Raw genomic sequence first — 18,674 nt, forward strand, 5'->3', positions numbered from 1 at the left:
TTTAAGGCTTAATTGTTAGGATACGTCACTAATTCTGAGAAACGGGGTAAGCTCTTCTCTAAATAAGTATTGACAGTAGCTATCAGCGCAAAAGTCAGTAGGTATACAGTGAGGACTGTGTTAAAGCTGCTAAAAAGCATTATTTGGTTTGGATAAAACATCATACAGCAGCCCCATTAAAGGGAACGTCCCACAAAAAAAAAAACATTTTCCCCAAGCTCATAAAACCCAGCGCTGTATACAACAATGTAGGTTGGCTTTGACAAAAGACTGGTTTTAACTCCCTTTGCTCCAAAAAATCTGCAGACCTGGAGGCTGACATTGTTCTCGGTCATGTGATATTTTAGGGGACTTTCCCTGCACACATTGAGGTGATTCTTTATGGCAATGCTACCGAAGTGTGCTTTTCTATAGACTTTTTATTAAGAATGTTAAAGCACACAGATGCCTCATTTATGGTGTCCAGGGAAGGGTTTAAATTGCTTGACAGTCTCATTTGGGTTGAAATGCAAAGCAGTCCCGCTGAGTTAGCTCCTTGGTAAGCACTATAGTCATAAAAAAGTAGACAGGACTCTAAGGCTAGATTTCCACTTGGTTTTTTTTTGCTAAAAACACCCATAAAAACGCCAATAGCGCCACCTGGCGTTTTTTTTAGTGGAAAAACGCAGCAGCCAGATGTTAGCTGTTCTTCAATAGGAAATCGCAAAATGCCATTTCCACTTGGCGTTTTTCTGTCTGGCGTTTTTTCAGTCCTTTTTGGCGTTTTTCTGCTTTTTTGGGCTCTGTGGCAGTTTTTCAGAATCGCAGCATGTTGACACTCTGGCGTTTTTTGCAAGGAAATCTTGGCGTTTTTCTCCAATAGAAGTCTATGGGAGAGAAAAAACGCCATGAAAAAGCCATGTGGGTTTATTGTCTTGGCGTTTTTTATGGCGTTTTTTCCACAGTTACAATGCAGAGGATGGACCCAGTATCTGTGTGTCCTACGAGAAATGGGCTGAAAACAAACAGTTTCACACAAAACAAAGTCCTGGACTGGTTCATATTGAATTTTACACCATTTGGAACAAACATGCCATTACAAACAAACATACGCGACCGGATCCTGCGTGCCAAAAGCAACAGCAAACAATTTGCACCATCATTTGGGGCCAATCTTCCCAGAGGAGCAGACATTCGAAATAAAGCATGCCTTACAAACCACAGAAAAGAGAAAAAAGGGTCTACCAAGTAAATGACATCAGGAGAGGGCAGATACTTGCCATTTATCCTAATCCCTTTTAGCTGGGTGAAACTTCTAACTTGTAAAGGCTGGAAAAACTGCCTAAGGTCAAAAAAAGCAATTTCCACAGAAAGGCTAAAACGCCAGAAAAAACTCCAGAAAAAACGCCAAAACGCAGGTAAATGCAGTGGCAGTTTTCTTGGCAGTTTTCCTGGCGTTTTTCATCAAGAAAAAAACGCCGGACAAAAACCCAAGTGGAAACCTAGCCTAACTTTGGGTATTTGGATGTAGTGCCCAGAAATGACAGGAGGAATGTAGAATAATAATAGGAGCCTGTGTTCCTATAATCTCCTATATTGTACAGACAATGAACCATTGGGTATTGTTCTGTTGCTACATTACACTATGGTGGGTTCTATCTTTGGTCCTTCTGTGGCTTTCTCTCCCAGACCTCCGTGCCATGGGCTTTGCTAAATTTACATAGAGCCTCTGTGCATTCAGACTGCTGGAGTCTCATTGGTCATATAGCAAGGTCCAATTATTCCATTAGTTAATTAGCCAGGTAAGAACACCTCTTTTTACTCTTGCACCTCCTTAGTTCATTGAGCCTTGACTCTATCTAGGTATTGTGCGTACTCAATAGCCCCCTTTTCTATACTATTCAAGTATTTCACCCTATCTAGATATATATATAGTACACATATTAAATATTATTATAGTGAGAATTTTAGTATGAAAAATAATATTCAAAATATTAAAGGTACGGCTTTTTTTCTACTCATTCACAAATTTGAATATACCCCTATATTCAAAATGGGCTTGCAAGAACATTGTAATTTCTTGCAATTCCATTTATTTTATGTAATGTAAATTCATTTTAATCTCCGTTTTGGATGCAAATGTGTCTGGTTCCAAAAATGCTTTAATCTGTATTCAACAAACTCTAAAAAGGATATTGATTAAAATGCCTCGCAAATGTTTTACCATTAAGGTAACAGGTGATGGATGGGAAACCAATTTTAGAAATTTGCATACCGCCATAGATCAGGAATTGGAATTTTAATTGACTATTTCCAAACTTAAAAAGATGAAAAGAAAATCACACTAATAGGGGGTTATTTATTTACAGTAATAAAATAGAAACTGATCCAAAATATACAAATTATGAAAATACAAGGAACCCCTGCAAAACAAAAGTGATTTGTGTTCTTGAGAAGCCAGATCTCTCAATGTTTTAAGACATGTGTACCGGCAAAACGCGTCGGGCATTTAGGGCTTTTAGAGGTTTCTGTCGCACTACCTTATATACCATATTTTGCACTTATTGTATAACCACTATTTAGTCTCACCAACAATACCCTTTTCTGATTGAGGCAAACATAATCTTCATTTTTTTGTGTGCCCACCTACACTATTTTTATATAAGGAGCTTATTTTTACTTGTATTCAAGTTTTTGGGGGATTTGGGATTAAAATATGGCGGCCCTTCATCGTTTCATTTTTTTCTTATTTTATCTTATTCTGAGGGATGATGGGCCCTTTCTCATGTTATGTATATATATATATATATATATATATATATATATATATATATATATATATATATACGGAACCTTTGTAATTACAGCCTATCACACTAATCGTACTTGGGTGACAGAGATAATTATGACTGTGGGAAACCAACTAGTCAGCAAATATGATTTTAATATTAACAATTAAAGTTGCGTTTGAACTTCATACACACTTTACTCATTTTGTTAGTTTGAATGTAGATTAACCGATTAAACAATTGACACAGAGTGGGGATGAAAAGTGGATTGTTAAAGCCAGCCGTCGCTAAATGGTGTACACGTGGCTGCCAACTGGACATGTGAAGGACCAGATCTGTGTCAGTAAAAGCTGATCCCTTGTTCATATAAATGGAATGTACAAGTTGGGGGTGTATACAGTTATGCACAATGTAAATCAGAATATTACAAGAAAAGAAACGTCAGGTTTTGGTAATATATATATATTTACTTCCAAGTCCTTGGTGCTGAAACAATTAATGACCTCAAATTAAAATATAATATAATATGGGCAAAAATTCCCACAAAATCTTGTGGAAAGTCTTCCCAGGAGAGCGGAAGCTGCAAAGGGGGACCAACAACATATTCATGTCTGTGTCTTTAGAATTCAGTGTCATCAAAGTCCCTGTAGGTGTAACGCTCAGGTGTCCAAATACTTTTGTCCACATAGTGTTAATGCCATTGGTAAAGTTAATTCCCACAAAAGTAAAATAAGATTGATGAGAAACACTTTAGACAAATCATTATCAATAGACATAATGGAATAAGAGGAATAAGTGGCCAGAGGGTATAAGTGTGAATAAAGTTCTGTGTTTTGGTTTTGGAATTTTCAGTTTGTGAAAAATCTTACCTTATAAGAAAACGATGAAGACCAACATCAAATGCCCTAAAGAAGAAAAAAAAGAGAAAAATGAATGTATTTGAAAATATACAACTGTGATTTTAAAGTGATTGTTCTAAATATAACAAATATAATGTTCAGCTACATAGGGGGCGCTATCACAGCTGATTAAGCATCTTCATAGGGCCTTCCACTGGTCTAATGGGCCACTTAGAGAATAAGGGAGGGATGACACAAAGATTCTTGTTACATTTATGTTTCTATAACTTAATTGTTATTAAAGGTACTATGTCCCTTATTTTACATCTAGTTATCCCTTTAATTCTATTTAATGGGTACCCCTTAATCGCTTTACTTATTGACCCTAATATCCTACAGTCCCCCCCAGAAAACGGAAGATTCGGGACTGCTGGTAGGTATGAGAGTCTTGTTGAGCAGATATCCTTGCCTTTAATTATAGCCAGGAAACAAACTTTACATTAAGGTGGCACTTAATTAACGCAAACTCACTGTAAAGTAGTGAAACTCTTCTTTCAGTAAGCATCACATTGCAAAAGAACATCAGTCGATTGATTTTCCAGAGTCTGCACATCATCGAAAGATTTTTCCTTTCATTTGCAAAGTCCCGCTGAATAAATATTTCAACCGGGGAAATCTGTAATCTTGTTATCAGTGCCATCCTAACCCTTATACCTATCAGGCTTTCAAACAGCATAAAAGTGTATTGGAATTTCAATTGCTTTCCATCGATTCAATAACAACTCCAAATCCCCACTCCGTGTCGCATTATCTAGCAATATGAGAGTTCTTGGTACAATTGTGGTTTTATCGCATTAATAATGTTTTCAGCTGCAGAAAAGACGGCGCAGCCAGGCGTAATTGTTTATATGTTATGAAACGTTGTTTAGTTTCAGAATTAAGTAGGAACGCGCTCTGGTGCTAATATCCCTCTGCGTCCTCTGCTACTGAGTTGTAAATGATAGACTGGCCGTCTTTGTAGGGATTATAATTGCCTTTGGATAATAAAATGGCCTCACTTCATATAGGGAAAAAATAAAATAAAAAAGAATGTTTTTATTAATAACAAACCAGTAAGGTATTGCATGGGTTGGTGCTAGTTGTAATAAAAGAACATATCTGTGATTGCTGTATTTTAGGGATTTGTATATGTTCAGTATACATGTTGTGCATTCCCAGGCTGATCGTTCTTCTTTGTGATAAACATACAAATGCTGTAGTTTGAATTTTCTGATTAATGAAGGTCTATGAGGAAGCCCTTTTGGTGACGACAAAGTGTAGGACAGAAAGTGAGTTTGTCATCTTCCTGTAAACCGCAGAAGAAACTCTACATAAGTTCGGGGTCACTTAGAAATGTGAAATATTTGGAAGAAAACAAATTGTGTCCATTAAAATAACATGAAATGGATCAGAAATCCAGCACAGACGGTGTTAATATTGTAAAATGACTATTATAGCTGAAAACAGCAAATTTTTACTGGAATCTCTTCATAGGCATACAGAGTGATCACTCCTGTGTTCCAATGGCCCTTTATCACTCCCATCACTCCTGTGTTCCAATGGCCCTTTATCACTCCCATCACTCCTGGGTTCCAATGGCCCTTTATCACTCCCATCACTCCTGTGTTCCAATGGCCCTTTATCACTCCCATCACTCCTGGGTTCCAATGGCACGTTGTGTTCGCTGATCCAAGTTTTAGTTTAAAAGGCTAATTGATGGTTAGAAAACCCTTTTGCAATTATGTTGCAGCCAGAAATGTCCTCGTTTTCCAGTGAAAACAGATAAGTGACCCCAAACTTTTGAACAGCAGCGTTTGTGTATTTATACATATATATAATGTACGTACGCACAGTTAGATGGATCTCAAATCCTGGAGGCCATGCTTACAGCGCCCTAGTTAACACATGGATGTATGTCCCCTGATACTTCAGAAATGTCTACCAATGTAACTCTCAAACTGCTACTTAAACAAAATCAAAAAGACAACCGTGCTACATATAAAAAATATATAACGGCTAAGGGGCTTTGCAATCAACTGTTCTACAATTGGACTCCAGCTGAACATTAATCATAGCTTATGCTCGTACACACGCATTTAATGTAATTTTGTTCGTTTTCTAAGTCACAGGACTTACTTTCATTAATATTTTAGACAAACAGATGAGATTTGTCTGATGAATGCGAATACAGAAAATAAAGCAAACACGTTCTGTGGCCGGGCAGCTGCGCTTTGTGGTATGTAAGACACTTGTTTCCAAAAAGAACAGATGGGACGAGAGTCTGATTATCCTGGTAATACCAATGGTATCATCATATAATTCAATTAAAAAAATAATAATAAAACTTTAGTGAAAAAACTTCGGTTCTAATGACATATTATATTTGATGATGGATGTTGAAAGTTAAGTCTAAAACTAAACTCATTGAAAAAAAGTTTTGATTTTTGGAACATCATTAATATTGACCTAAAAAAATTAAAATTTTGTTTTCATCTGGGATTCACGCAGCCAGGGCAGATTTCATTGGAGATGGTTCAGTAGTTTGAAAGCACGACACAGGTCAGAAAACATACTTTTCCACGCTAATTTTTTAAGCAGCTGAACCAAAAGCCAAAACAACTCAATGAATGACCCACGCGTATTTAAAATAGATGAAACGTGAGTTATAGTGAGGATGCTTTAAAACAAAGACTAAGAAAGTGACAGATTAAAACTGCCAGGATGTTAATAATAGTGCCTTTGAGTAAAAGCAAATTAAGGATTAACACAGAAATACAGACACATTTCACATCTATGAACTGATTATATATATATATATACACACACACACACATACATATATGCCGTATTTTTTCAGAGCATTTGCTTGTCTTATATTAGAGGTCATCTTATAATCAGACCTGAAATAGAGCTCTGACTACAGGACTGACATCCAGATCCCCCGCAGCACTGCAGGGGACCTGGATCCTCCTCTCCGGCAGCCGGTGGATATCTGTGCGATGTGCGGAGACGTGAAATAACTTTCCGGTGCTCCATCATAGAAGCCCCGGCGGAAGTACCGGCCTGCAGCAGCGGCGGTTGTGTACACAGAGAAGAAGATCCCCCCACAGCGCTGCAGGGGACCTGGATCATCCTCTCTGGCAGCCGGTGAACGTATGCGGGATGCGTGGACAGCCTCTGCTGCTACCAGACTCTTCTGCCAGAGCTTCTATCATGGAGCACCGGCGTGACGTGACCTTTCCGGTGCTCAGTCTATGACGTCCACCGGCTGCCCCCACTTGACGCCAGGGATTCTGGAGCACGGAAGACAAGTCTAGGGATGCATAATAAAAACTATGATTTTCTAAATCATAGTTTTTATTAAATATGAAGAAACAGTTTACATGTGAGCCAAAAGGGCAGGAAATCATATTCATTGGCTGAAAATGAATGGACCAAAAACAAAACCCAAAATGTGTCTGAATCATGTTTGACCTATTTGCACAAGTCTTCTGTATACTGGAGATTGCAGAGTATGTTTAGAGAGGCGTATGGCTATTTTCCTATAGTAAGGTTACATGAGGGAATCACTATTTAAGGATAAAGGACAATGAGGCACATGATAAATTGTGTCTAGCTGGGAAAAAAACAATTCTGTCTGTTTCGAGACGCAGTAGGACGATAAAGCTTCTGGCACTAGGAGACCCCTACTGACATATAACCTTAATTTTAATAAAAACAGAGGTCATATGGCTGGGTACTCTATCACGGTTACAGTGAATGTATGTTCAATAATCTATGGATCCGAGTCTTAACATACTGTTCAATAGTGTCTCTCAGAATCCCCCGAATAAAGGCTCTTGAACCTTTAGGTGAAAATGTTGAACTTTGGATTGCAAGAGGGTTCAGTGACCACTTTCACGGGTTTGCTTTTTATTTTTTTTATAAGAAGAATGGTTACAAAGAAATTTTCTTTGCACTGTACACAACATCTTCCATACTAACACCAACATCAATAAGGATACCCAAGAAACGCCTATATCTGTGAAACATTAAACAAAACACAGGAATAATAAAAACTCAAGCAAATAATGTTCAAAAAGGGTTAACAAATGTTTAAAATACTGTATCTCCACTTAAGAGAACAAAATAATACAATGTAATCTTTATCATATGAGAATAAAATACAAACAGTGAAATATAAAAAAGTAAAAAAAAACAAAAAACACAAAGCCAGATTCTCGGGGCGTGGCGTGGCATCCCTATATCCCAAATGGAGGAAAAAGTATCACTCCTAGAAACAGTGAGATCTAGATTATGCCTGTCACACAAGCTATCTTACACAATATGTTCTAAGGAGGGGATATCAACACCCCCGCATAAAAAAAAGAATACAATATCGCTAAGCTTAGACAGCAGACGGCCTGATCATACCACTGACCACCAAACAATCATTCCAAAGGAATCGGCGGAATCTGGGCACCTAGCAGAAAACCCATGTCGCTTTTCACAGCGTTACCAGGAAGTATAAAACCCTTTAAGATATATTTAACGATATCGTACAGAATATGGAGACTGTATTCTAGAAATATTTTGCAACACATCTGAAGCTCCGGTTTATACGGCGTTCCAAACAACGTACGGAATATGGCTTTATTTCTCTAAGGATACGATGTTAGCCAGCGCCGAAATTACTTTCATGCACTAGAGCTTAGTTTTAGTGAACATGGCTTTCTGTAATACTGGAGAGTCTCACAGTTTGCCAAGAAACATGAATACCCTTAGGATCATTGTGTTTTCTGGTTTTGAGTCAGTTCTGCATATATTAGCTATAAAGTTAGAAACGTTGAAACAAATCTAACAGGTGCACTGGCATTTAAACAATGGTCTTCACTGAGCGCCATTCAGCAAAACCTTTGCGCGGCTCTGTACAGCGTCAACGGGTAGAATATTACCACTGAAGGCATTACCTAAACCCTGATCCTCTGTACTTTTCAATATGGACAAAAGAGGTTATAAATATATTGGGAACTTTCTAAATGATCTGACCCTGAAATCTAGAAATAATAACCCTTTAATAGCCAATCATGAAGATTCTATGTAGTGACTGGCCAAAAGTGTCAACCAAATGGCTCTTATAGCGGTCCTCATGGAAACCTTTACTTATCATTATCAACCATAACATAGCAGCAACTGGGAGTCTTATATGATCACAGCGGTGTAGAATATGAAGGAATCGGACACAGACTGAGTGACCCTAAAACTATTTAACTATTTATTAAGAAGGGCCAGCTCAGCACTTATAGTAGAAGAAGCTCAGTCAGATAACCCTTCTTAGTACAGTAGCGAATTCAGTAATATAAAATGGTCAACTCATCTGCAAATTCCTACATGTAGTCAATACACCTTTATGAATTCTTTAACCTCTTTAGTGCCACCTACATAGGTGATACATAGCAGGCAATGTGGGCTAAACCAACAAGCTGCCGTCCCTTACCTCCCGGCCTGAATATATGTGTAAAGACTGATGCCCAGCATTTACTGTTCAATGCCAAGACTTCGTTCGGGGAAAAGAGAATCCTGCGTACCGGTCTGTGACCAAACGGCAGCCTTTCTGTTAGTATAAAAATATAAATAAAAAAAATGGCAGTATTTGAAAAAGTTACTTTTATTCTATTTGGTTTGACATTGGGAAATAATGGGAGAATTGTGTTTTTTTGTTAAAGTGTAAGCCGTTTGCCATCTGAATGTATCTATAACAAAACTACGAAAATTACCCAACTGTCTGACCCTCGAGGGTGTAAGAATACCCAAATAATTGGGAGTTGGGTTAGCCTGGGGCATTGGTCCTGCTTATTCATTCTGAATCCTTCGCCAATACTGCCACTCGCGGGCCGTGGAGATGTTAGATTTACTGAAAATAAAACGGCATATATTTTTATTTTTGAATATTAATTGTAGTTACGTGAGGTCTTATGAGATTACTGTACTGCCTGAATAATACGGCTGATCCTCAACACAATCACTAAATACCATGGCGACTGTTTCATAGTTATAAAGAAGGAGGTTTATAAAAAAAACTTCTGGAAACCAACCACAAAAGCAGTAAGTTGCTGAGAACTCCGTCCAATTGGCAAATAATTACAGAGACGGCAATGCACTCATAATTCTGGGCATTGAGACATCATTTTGGCCGGTGAATTCACCTAATAAATAATAAACTACTTCTAGCAAGTTACTTCCAAGCACTGAGTGCTCAGAAAAGTTCTCTGTTTGAAATATCATGAAGTTTAATTCTGTATTCTAGAATGGCTCCCTCAATACATGATATTCTTATCAGAATTCTTAATAAAAATAATTATTATCGTAACAGACACAGCGAGTTTTCAAAAAAAGGTTCAAACAAGCTTGCATGCCTATACCCCAAAGTTAGGGATCTAAAAAAATATTCAGCAATTTAAAGAAATTTTTTTTGGATAATTTAGGCAATTCAAAGAAAATTATATCAATACATTTGCCTTTAATAGGCTTTTAAACTTTTCTTTTTTGAACAATAACACACCATCCCCCCAGGTGATCTGCTTTTTCTATGTTACAATTTTCTTTTAAGACTGTAAATACAATTTCTAGAACCTGTTTTTGTTATCTGTAGTTTTTCTATTCCTCTGCTGTGTCAGATATTTTATGATAGAAAACATGTATTCCATATATTCTGTATTTTACATGAGCACAAAATGGAGTCAGAGCCATTTTATTTTACTTAATCATGTAGTGATTATTTCTTTTTGTCCTTGTTCCCTCTATAATCGAGAACAAAGAAGTATTCACGTATAATGATGTTTCAGCGTATATATGATACAATTAATGTTATCTTCCATGAGAAAGTTAAGGAGTAGACACTGCATATCCTTAGGAATGTAACTTGGAATGGGGGATACATGGGAAGACTACCAAGACCTGAGTTACTATCTAGGAAGTAACATTTGGCGCTTAGGGTGACCAAGGATAAATTCCAAACACATATGTAATGGTTTTAAGTTAATTCTTAGACCAGAGCGTCTCTCACAGGTAAATTAAGAAATTACAACGGTGTAAATATGAGTAGAAATCCTAATTATAATGGGTAAAACCCACCGTTATGATTGGAGAATTCCAATCAAGAGGTGGAGGCTATGATAATAAGCCCTGTCTTTAAAAGCTTATGTCTTTAAAAAAAATAAAAAAAAAAAACGACCTTAAAAAGATCGCACCCTGAAATAGACAGACCCGGACGGACTTATTCACCAAATTTACCCCAGAGAATTGGAATCTTAATATTCTGGCACCATATTTCACTCTTAAGAGTTACTTTGAGTTCTAACCTATATAATTTGTAGCAAGTGATATTCTTTCCACTTAATTTCTTGCCAATGAACCTGGATTAATTTCTACAAAGATCGGTGGGACAACAGTAACAAGTGGTGGTAATTATAATTGTTTTATTATTCTGAATAGAGATAAATTTTGTCTTCTTCATATAGAATTCCCTGTTTCTGGGAAGTACTATATTGCATTATTGTATATGACGGCTTGTGAGACTGCAGTTTATAACCCGTGATAATGACAATAATGAAAAGGTATTTTTACCTGTAGATGAAGTTTGACATTATTTGCATCTATTAGGAACTTCACTAATACTCTTAGACACAATTAAATTATTTTAATTTGTTATATTAGTTGAACTAATATTAGAGAGATAGTGATATCTTTATTACTGCCCTGATTACTATCAATTTTGGTTGCTGAGTAGACTGGAAATTAATTATGTGGTAGACTCATAAAATACCAATTCATATTGATAACTATCGATAATATACTGTATTTGAATTGATTCATTTTTGACATGTTTTAAGAACTTTGTGTTTTATATTATGCACTGTGTGACTCATATATAGATTTTATAAATTGTATTTACAATAAATATTTTTGATTGACTATCTTGGTGATATATATCGGATTTGAATTATAATTTTCGGCGATCTGAAAGAATTTAGGATCGGAGATAAAATATAAGGTATCTCCTTAAATTAATATTGTGGATGTGGTACTACAATATTTGGTAGCGTCGTTATTTTGCGTGTGTGATAAAATATTGGTTTTGCCTATTTTGTCTCATTAATATCCCTAACAGCTGTCAATTTACAGATACATAAAATAAGAACCACACGACAAAAAATGAATGGGCTTATTAAGTTCATTCAAGGGTCTAGATCAAGACACCCTGCAAAAAAAATCATCATGATAAAATATCATTTATCATTAGTTAGAGAGTTCTCTCTAACTAATCACCCCTTAGAACATTTGTACAGAGGACTGGTGAGACCTCACTTGGAGTATTGTGTACAGAACCAGAGACCGGATCTCCAGAAGGATATAGATATGTTGGAGAAAGTTCTGAGAAGGGCTACTAAAATGGTTTATGGATTACAAGATAAACCCTACCAGGACAGGTTAAAGGATCTTAACCTATATAGCCTGGAAAAAAGACGGGACAGGGGGGATATGATAGAAACATTTAAATACTTAAAGGGAATCAACAAGGTAAAGGAAGAGAGTTTATTTAAAAGGAGAAATACTACCACAACAAGAGGGCACAACCATAAACTAGAGGGGCAAAGGTTTAATGGTAACATCAGAAAATATTACTTTACGGAAAGGGTAGTGGACGCATGGAATAGCCTTCCAGCGGAAGTGGTAGATGTTAATACAGTAAAGCAAGCATGGGATAGGCATAAGGCCAAGCTAGATATAGGATAAGGGCAAGTACTAAAGGAAAGTACTCAGAGGTTGGGCAGACTGGATGGGCCTACTGGTTCTTATCTGCCGTCACTTTCTATGTTTCTATTTCCCTCTAATACCGCTAAAATCCTACCAGTTGATTATGCTGTATATAGAACAAAGACGGTTAAATCAGAAAACTCCCATTTTTCAACAATCAAGATCTTTTTATTACCGACAGTCCGGCGGCGTGAATACTCATCAATGGAGAATGCAGAAAGTTAACGTTTTTCCTTAATAATTATATTGTTTTCTGGTTTCATGGGGTGGTTCATTTAGATGATTCATGGCCCTTCGTATAACCGGTGACTGGCGAGGGTGATCGGGCAGGTCTAAAAATTCCATGGCTCACACACTTGGGCTTTAAATGTTTTAAAAGCCGCTGGAAGCAATCACCCTACATTATATTTCCTCCTACACGCTTCCATTGAAAATATGGCTTTTGCAGTATTATTACAATTTTTATGATTCATAGTAATAACAATATTTAGCCTTTTGTGAAATATTTACATATAAAGGACACAGCTTTAGCTCAGTGCAGTTTCATTCCACCATTCCCTATTCCTTCTTTTCTATTGTATATTGCTCTTGGTACAGCTAAACGTTAAACTCCATTTTAACTAGGTATTTAAAAACTTTTCTTTTTATAATTGTAAGGGAAGAGCAGATGCAGAGTACATTTTAACAGCACTATGGTGGTTTCAGGGGTGGGATGTCCCGGGTGGAGAAGGTGCAGGGGCAATGGCCCCGCTGTGGTGGTAGCATAGAAGCTCTAACACGCGTGAGCTGCTTCTGAAGACACGTTAGCGAGTGAGGCGTGTTTACGATAATTATAAGGTACAGGGGGCTTTATATACCCCCATGTCAGAAGGTGCCAGTCCTCCTTTGAAGGGTTAATTTTATGTTTGGTGGGCATTATCAGCGACAATGGTCTTTGCAATTAAGAATCAGAGGTTAAAGAAGCTGTCCCACCTAGCGTGCATCATAAAAATCACTAGATAAGTGCTGTATCATGTACACGAGAAGGACAATCTGCAGAAATGTTATTTCCCTGTCTCATAAATACATTATTAGAAGGTAAATACATTTAACAGGGCTGCTTAGCAACCGAGTCCTGCCCTAAATGTCGCTTTGCTTGGCCGACACCAATCATAGGCTCAGAAATGTCTTAGAGAAAGGGAGAAGAGCTCCCGAAAGCTTGTCATTCCAAAATTCTGTTAGTCCAATAAAAAAGGTATTATCACAAGATACTTATTCCATCTGTTATTTGAGATATATATATATATTAAATGCATGCAGTGTTGTAGAGTATGATGTCACTATATAACTCAGTAAATAAGTATTTACAAAAATTAAATATACACTAAGGGACTGAAGTGTGGAAGTTTCTCTTTCATATATGATGTACACTAGTTTAGGGTCACTTAACTGTTTTCATGGAAAACAAGGAAATTTCTAGCTGAAACGTCAGCTAGGGTCGCTTGTCATCTTCAGTCCGGCTATAGATATCACCGTTATGGTAATTATCCAGCAGTTTTTATAGTCCGTCAGTTAATATTTAGTTGCCCTTTATTTAGGAATGCATAAATCTACATGCCACCTTTCTCCTCTCTTGTAAATATTTCGATCTGTCCGTATGACGGCGCACAGCATCGTTAGTCTGCAGTATATAATGCTTTGGTGGTCTCTCCTCGCTTCTCCCGCAGGCAGGTTACATAGTCTGCTATTCTAAATGTTGCTTTGTCACTCCTGGGACTGTCATATTTTCAGGTCTAAGAGAAAAGGTCCTAATCTACTCCGTGGTGAAGCGTCCAATAAACGGCACGGCACAAATAGAAGATAGAAGCCCCCCGGGGACCAGTGATTCATATGTTTAAAATGTAAGAGCAGAAAGGTATCATCATTCAGAAGGTGCACAGACAAGGATATGTAAGGCTTTCAGGATAATTGAAATTGACCCATAATTCACAAGTAGCCAAGGGATATTCTATTACTTTGATGGCTCTTGAAGCAATGAACCAAATAAACAAAATATGATTTTAGTTGGAAAAAAAGGCCCCAGATGCATGGATATGAATGCACTTACAGATTAATAGCTCTTCAAGAATTTGCTTCTGATTAGCCTAAAATTGAATGAATAATATTTAATACACAAAATAAGTATTTGGGTTTTACCTAAACAACTACAAAATAGTCCATGAAATGTATAGTCAACAAACCTCCAAAGGGCCCATGTGTAGGACGTGATGATCCTAGACCGAGATCTACAATCATAATTAAACTAAACAAAGCAAGACAGCCAACAGCCGCCCCATTTTTAACATACAGCTGGATTGGGGGATAAAATTATTATTATTATAAAAGATTGTGAGGGTTCTGTGGCCCTCTCTCTCTGTTTGGGGATGCTTACTGGGCAGACCAGGTGTTCAACGCTGCAGCTTCTACCTCAATCCTATGGGACATACACTACTAATGTATTTAGGCCCTCTCCAATACACTTCCGTTTGGGGTCACTTAGAAATGTCCTTGTTTTTGAAAGAAAACATTAAAATAACATGACATGGATCAGAAATCCAGCACAGATGGGGTTAATGTTGTAAATGACTATTGTAGCTGGAAACGGCTGGTTTTTAATGGAATCTCTTCATAGGCGTACAGAGGCTCTTCATCACTCCCATCACTCTACCCTTCACAAGAGGGTGTCCATCTCATATCTTTACCCCTCGGGCCCTGCCTCAGAGCCCCGAGGAATAATGGCTGTAATGGCTGTAATGATCTGATAAAGTCATAAACATCCGGGCCATTGACTGGTTATAGAAGCCGTTGGCACTTGTATGAGGGGCTAAGTAAAATACAGAATTAAATTTAGTAAAAAAAAAAAAAAAAAAAAAAAAAAAAATTATTCCTCAGTCTGCAGAAATAAAACTATGAAAATTAACTCTAAATATCTGGATATAATCAGAATTTTTCTCACATACACAAATTCATCAAAAATGCTCTTACTCATTTGTTGGAGACTCACATGTAATTTCACCGTAATTTGCAATTGTGTCATTTTCTGCTCTAAAAACTGCCTGTTAACACAGAAAGCATTATCTGCATACCAAGAGAGAGAGAGAACGCGGATGACTCCGGCACTCTGTAAATCTAAGAAGCGCTGATGTAAAATATTTATTATTTGAAAATGTATCGCACTCATGCGTATTATAAAAATGCTTTTTCAAGTTTTAAATGGGTAACGGTGTATAAAGCGGTGAACCCGTTAACACTTTTTCAAGTGCCGCCAGCAACACTAAGTCAAGAGCTGAAAGGGTTAAGAAGATCTCAACTAGAAGTAGGGGAAAAAAAGAAGGAGCTGACATGTATGAAACAGCGGCCCTGCGGCCCTTACAGGGATTCGGCCGTCCTCTTGCTCTGATCACACTGCTGAATACTAATAAGCGCTCGGAAATGTCCTGGTCGCACGCTGCCGATCGCTGAATTATGAATCGCCGGGCGATCAGGGAAGGCCGGCACCAAAGTGTGGAATCAATGCCTCCCACTAGGTTCTAAAAAAGCATTCCAGACCCAAACTTAAATAAAAAGCACACATTTTTCAAACTGGTGCATACGCTTTAACCCCTTCTTTACTGAGGGGATCTTGTGCCTAAAAACCCTAGGGCTTTTTTTTGCATTTTTTTTTAGCCATGATTCTCCTTTTTAAATTTTACACGCATCCAAACAAATTATATATTGTTTTTAAGGACAGATAGAAATTTCTTTTGACACAGTTTTTAGATGTATAGTCAAATATTTAGTATTTAAGATACATCAAATTAATGAAAATTGGAGGGGGGGGAAAAATGTACTTTTTTTGCTATGATAAATGTCTCAATACCAGTTCAGTTGACCAAAATACCACAAAATATATTAATGTTAGAGTCTTGAATTTTAAAAAAAACAACAGTTTTTTTTTTTAATGTTTTTTGGGAGTCACAGGGCACAAAATGGAACATGTCCTTTCCTTTTACCAAATTTGAAATGTTCTTATTTTATTTTGTGACGCCTATGTCTCATTTGGGACTGTTTAGCGGCCCCCCAGCTCACAATACATAGTATAGTACAATAAGTATATAATTTTGGAGAGAAGACAAGCCAGAGTATTTCACTAGGAGCATTTGGACACTTAGCATAAATCTAGATGGTCACCAGTCCCTGGCAAAGGGAGCCGTAACATTCATTATCAATGTTTTTGTCACCAACCTTTCCATGTTTCTTAGGACTGCACAGGGAAGTCATTGCCCGAGTCCTCAGGCCTGGGGTGGGTAACCCACACTGCTACTTTATTCATGATATTCTAACATCAATATAGAAAGTCATGAAGGTTTTAAGGAGTTAAACAAGTTAGAAAATGAGCCATCTGTCCCAATTTCTCCTCCTAGGAAGCGTCCCCAATTAAATGATTGTCTAAATACCTCTACATTAATCTGCTATCACATCACAGAGCTTGTTTCTAAGCACATTTTACTCTAAGCGGCCTTTTTTCTCAATCATCCCATTTATCTCCGTCAGGACAGGGTTTTTTTTTTTAGCTTTGCTACGGTAACACTTAGGGTTTAGGGCAAAACCATGCATCGCATAACATGATATAGTGGTGAAAATACAAAAAAAAAACACATACCCCCCATTATTTCACCTGTATGAGCTTTCCATAAGATTTTGGGGTGTTTCTGTGGGAATTTTTGCCCATTCATCCAGTAGAGCGTTTGTGAGGTCAGGCACTGATGTTGGACGAGACGCCCGCCTCACAATCTCTGTTCCAGTTCATCCCAAAGGTGTTCGATGGGGTTAATGTCAGGAGACTGTTAAGTCGAGTAAACTTCTTCCACACCAACCACATCTATCCATGTCTTTATGGAGCTCGCTTTGCACAGTCATGCTGGAATAGAAAAGGGTCTTCCCCAACCTGGTGCCACCAAGTTGGAAGCATAGCATTGTCCAAAATATCTGTGTTTTGTAATTAATATTACCTTTCACGGGAAGTAAGGGGCCCAAACCCTGAAAAACAGCCACCCACCGTTATCCCTCCTCCAGCAAACGTTACAGCAGCCGCCATGCATTCCAGTAGGTAGCGTTCTCCTGGCATCCGCCAAACCCAGATTCTGTGAGTGTTCGTGATCTAGCGCTTTGTGGCTGAGCTGTTATTTCTTGATACTTCCACTCCATACTAATAGCACTTAAAGTGGCCTGGGGCGCATCTAGCAGGGCATTCATTCGTGCAAATTTGTGAGCAAATTCTTCTGCTACTCAAGGCAGAAAATGAGGCGCTTTAGCTTCCCCCTCCTGCCTACTTAGATAATTGAGTGGCACTGATTTCAGATACTCAGCCTCTGACCTGCTTCTTCACGACTGCTTGTTTTAAAACCCATTTTAACAGCATCACGGCAGGTCAAATGTACAGTAAAACACGAGGTAATTTTATGCATGCTGGGAAATGTAGTTCACAAGAAATATCCTTTCCCACTTAAATTCACATGCATTTCCATGCCTTCATAAAGGGCACCAGCTGTGAGGGATATCAAGACAGTAAAATAGATTGCTTCGAGAACATTTTACTTTGACACAAACTTCCTTATCGTCCCATTAATAAGCTCTACCTTTTAGCTGCTGCATCCACCTGATGCACAGCTGGGCTGCTCACATAAACGTTTTATATTCCTATCTCACACAGCTGGAAATTGGCGCTCGCGGTTTAAAAGCATTCCAAAACCTTATACTAGCACAACCGTTCAGATGCTTCTCGTAATGTTTGAAGAAGAAGAAAAAAGGCGCAGGGACAGGAAAATACACACACAGAGGTTAACCGGGAGGTCATTTCCATGGGGCAAGAGGAGGTACGTCCCCTGTGGCCGCAAGGTGAGGGGTAATCTTGCGAAGCCCAGCCGCATCGTTCTTGCACCCCATTCCGCTTCGAGAAGCTGATGTGACCTCCACCCCTGCCTCAGGTGCCAAGACCCCTAGTTACGGTTCTGACTTTAACCTACAAGCTAGATAAAGGGTCAACGCAACCAGGGATCCTTACCAGGTTTTATTATTTGTTTTTTTCTGATAAATGCAAGTTTGTATTGTACTCATCTTATTTTTTTTTTATTATTATTATTATTATACCAGAACATCCTCCAAGAATAACCAAGACAAAGATTGGTGAATCAAATGTGGTTTGCCTCGTTGGTCACTGGATAAATGGTCGTGA

At 37.9% G+C, this 18,674-nt stretch overlaps 1 protein-coding gene across 1 annotated transcript in view; it reads right to left on the reverse strand.

Moving 5' to 3' along the window:
* Positions 1 to 18,674, reverse strand: part of HHAT (hedgehog acyltransferase) — a 98,668-nt gene that overhangs the window by 44,924 nt on the left and 35,070 nt on the right. Inside the window, exon 11 of the mRNA XM_053460966.1 lies at positions 3,638 to 3,673. Within this exon, the coding sequence (XP_053316941.1) occupies positions 3,638 to 3,673 (36 nt within the window). The remainder of the gene's footprint in view (positions 1 to 3,637; positions 3,674 to 18,674) is intronic.

The sequence above is a fragment of the Spea bombifrons genome, chromosome 3 (genome assembly GCF_027358695.1).
Source record: "Spea bombifrons isolate aSpeBom1 chromosome 3, aSpeBom1.2.pri, whole genome shotgun sequence".
In the NCBI taxonomy this organism is placed as follows: Eukaryota; Metazoa; Chordata; class Amphibia; order Anura; family Pelobatidae; genus Spea; species Spea bombifrons.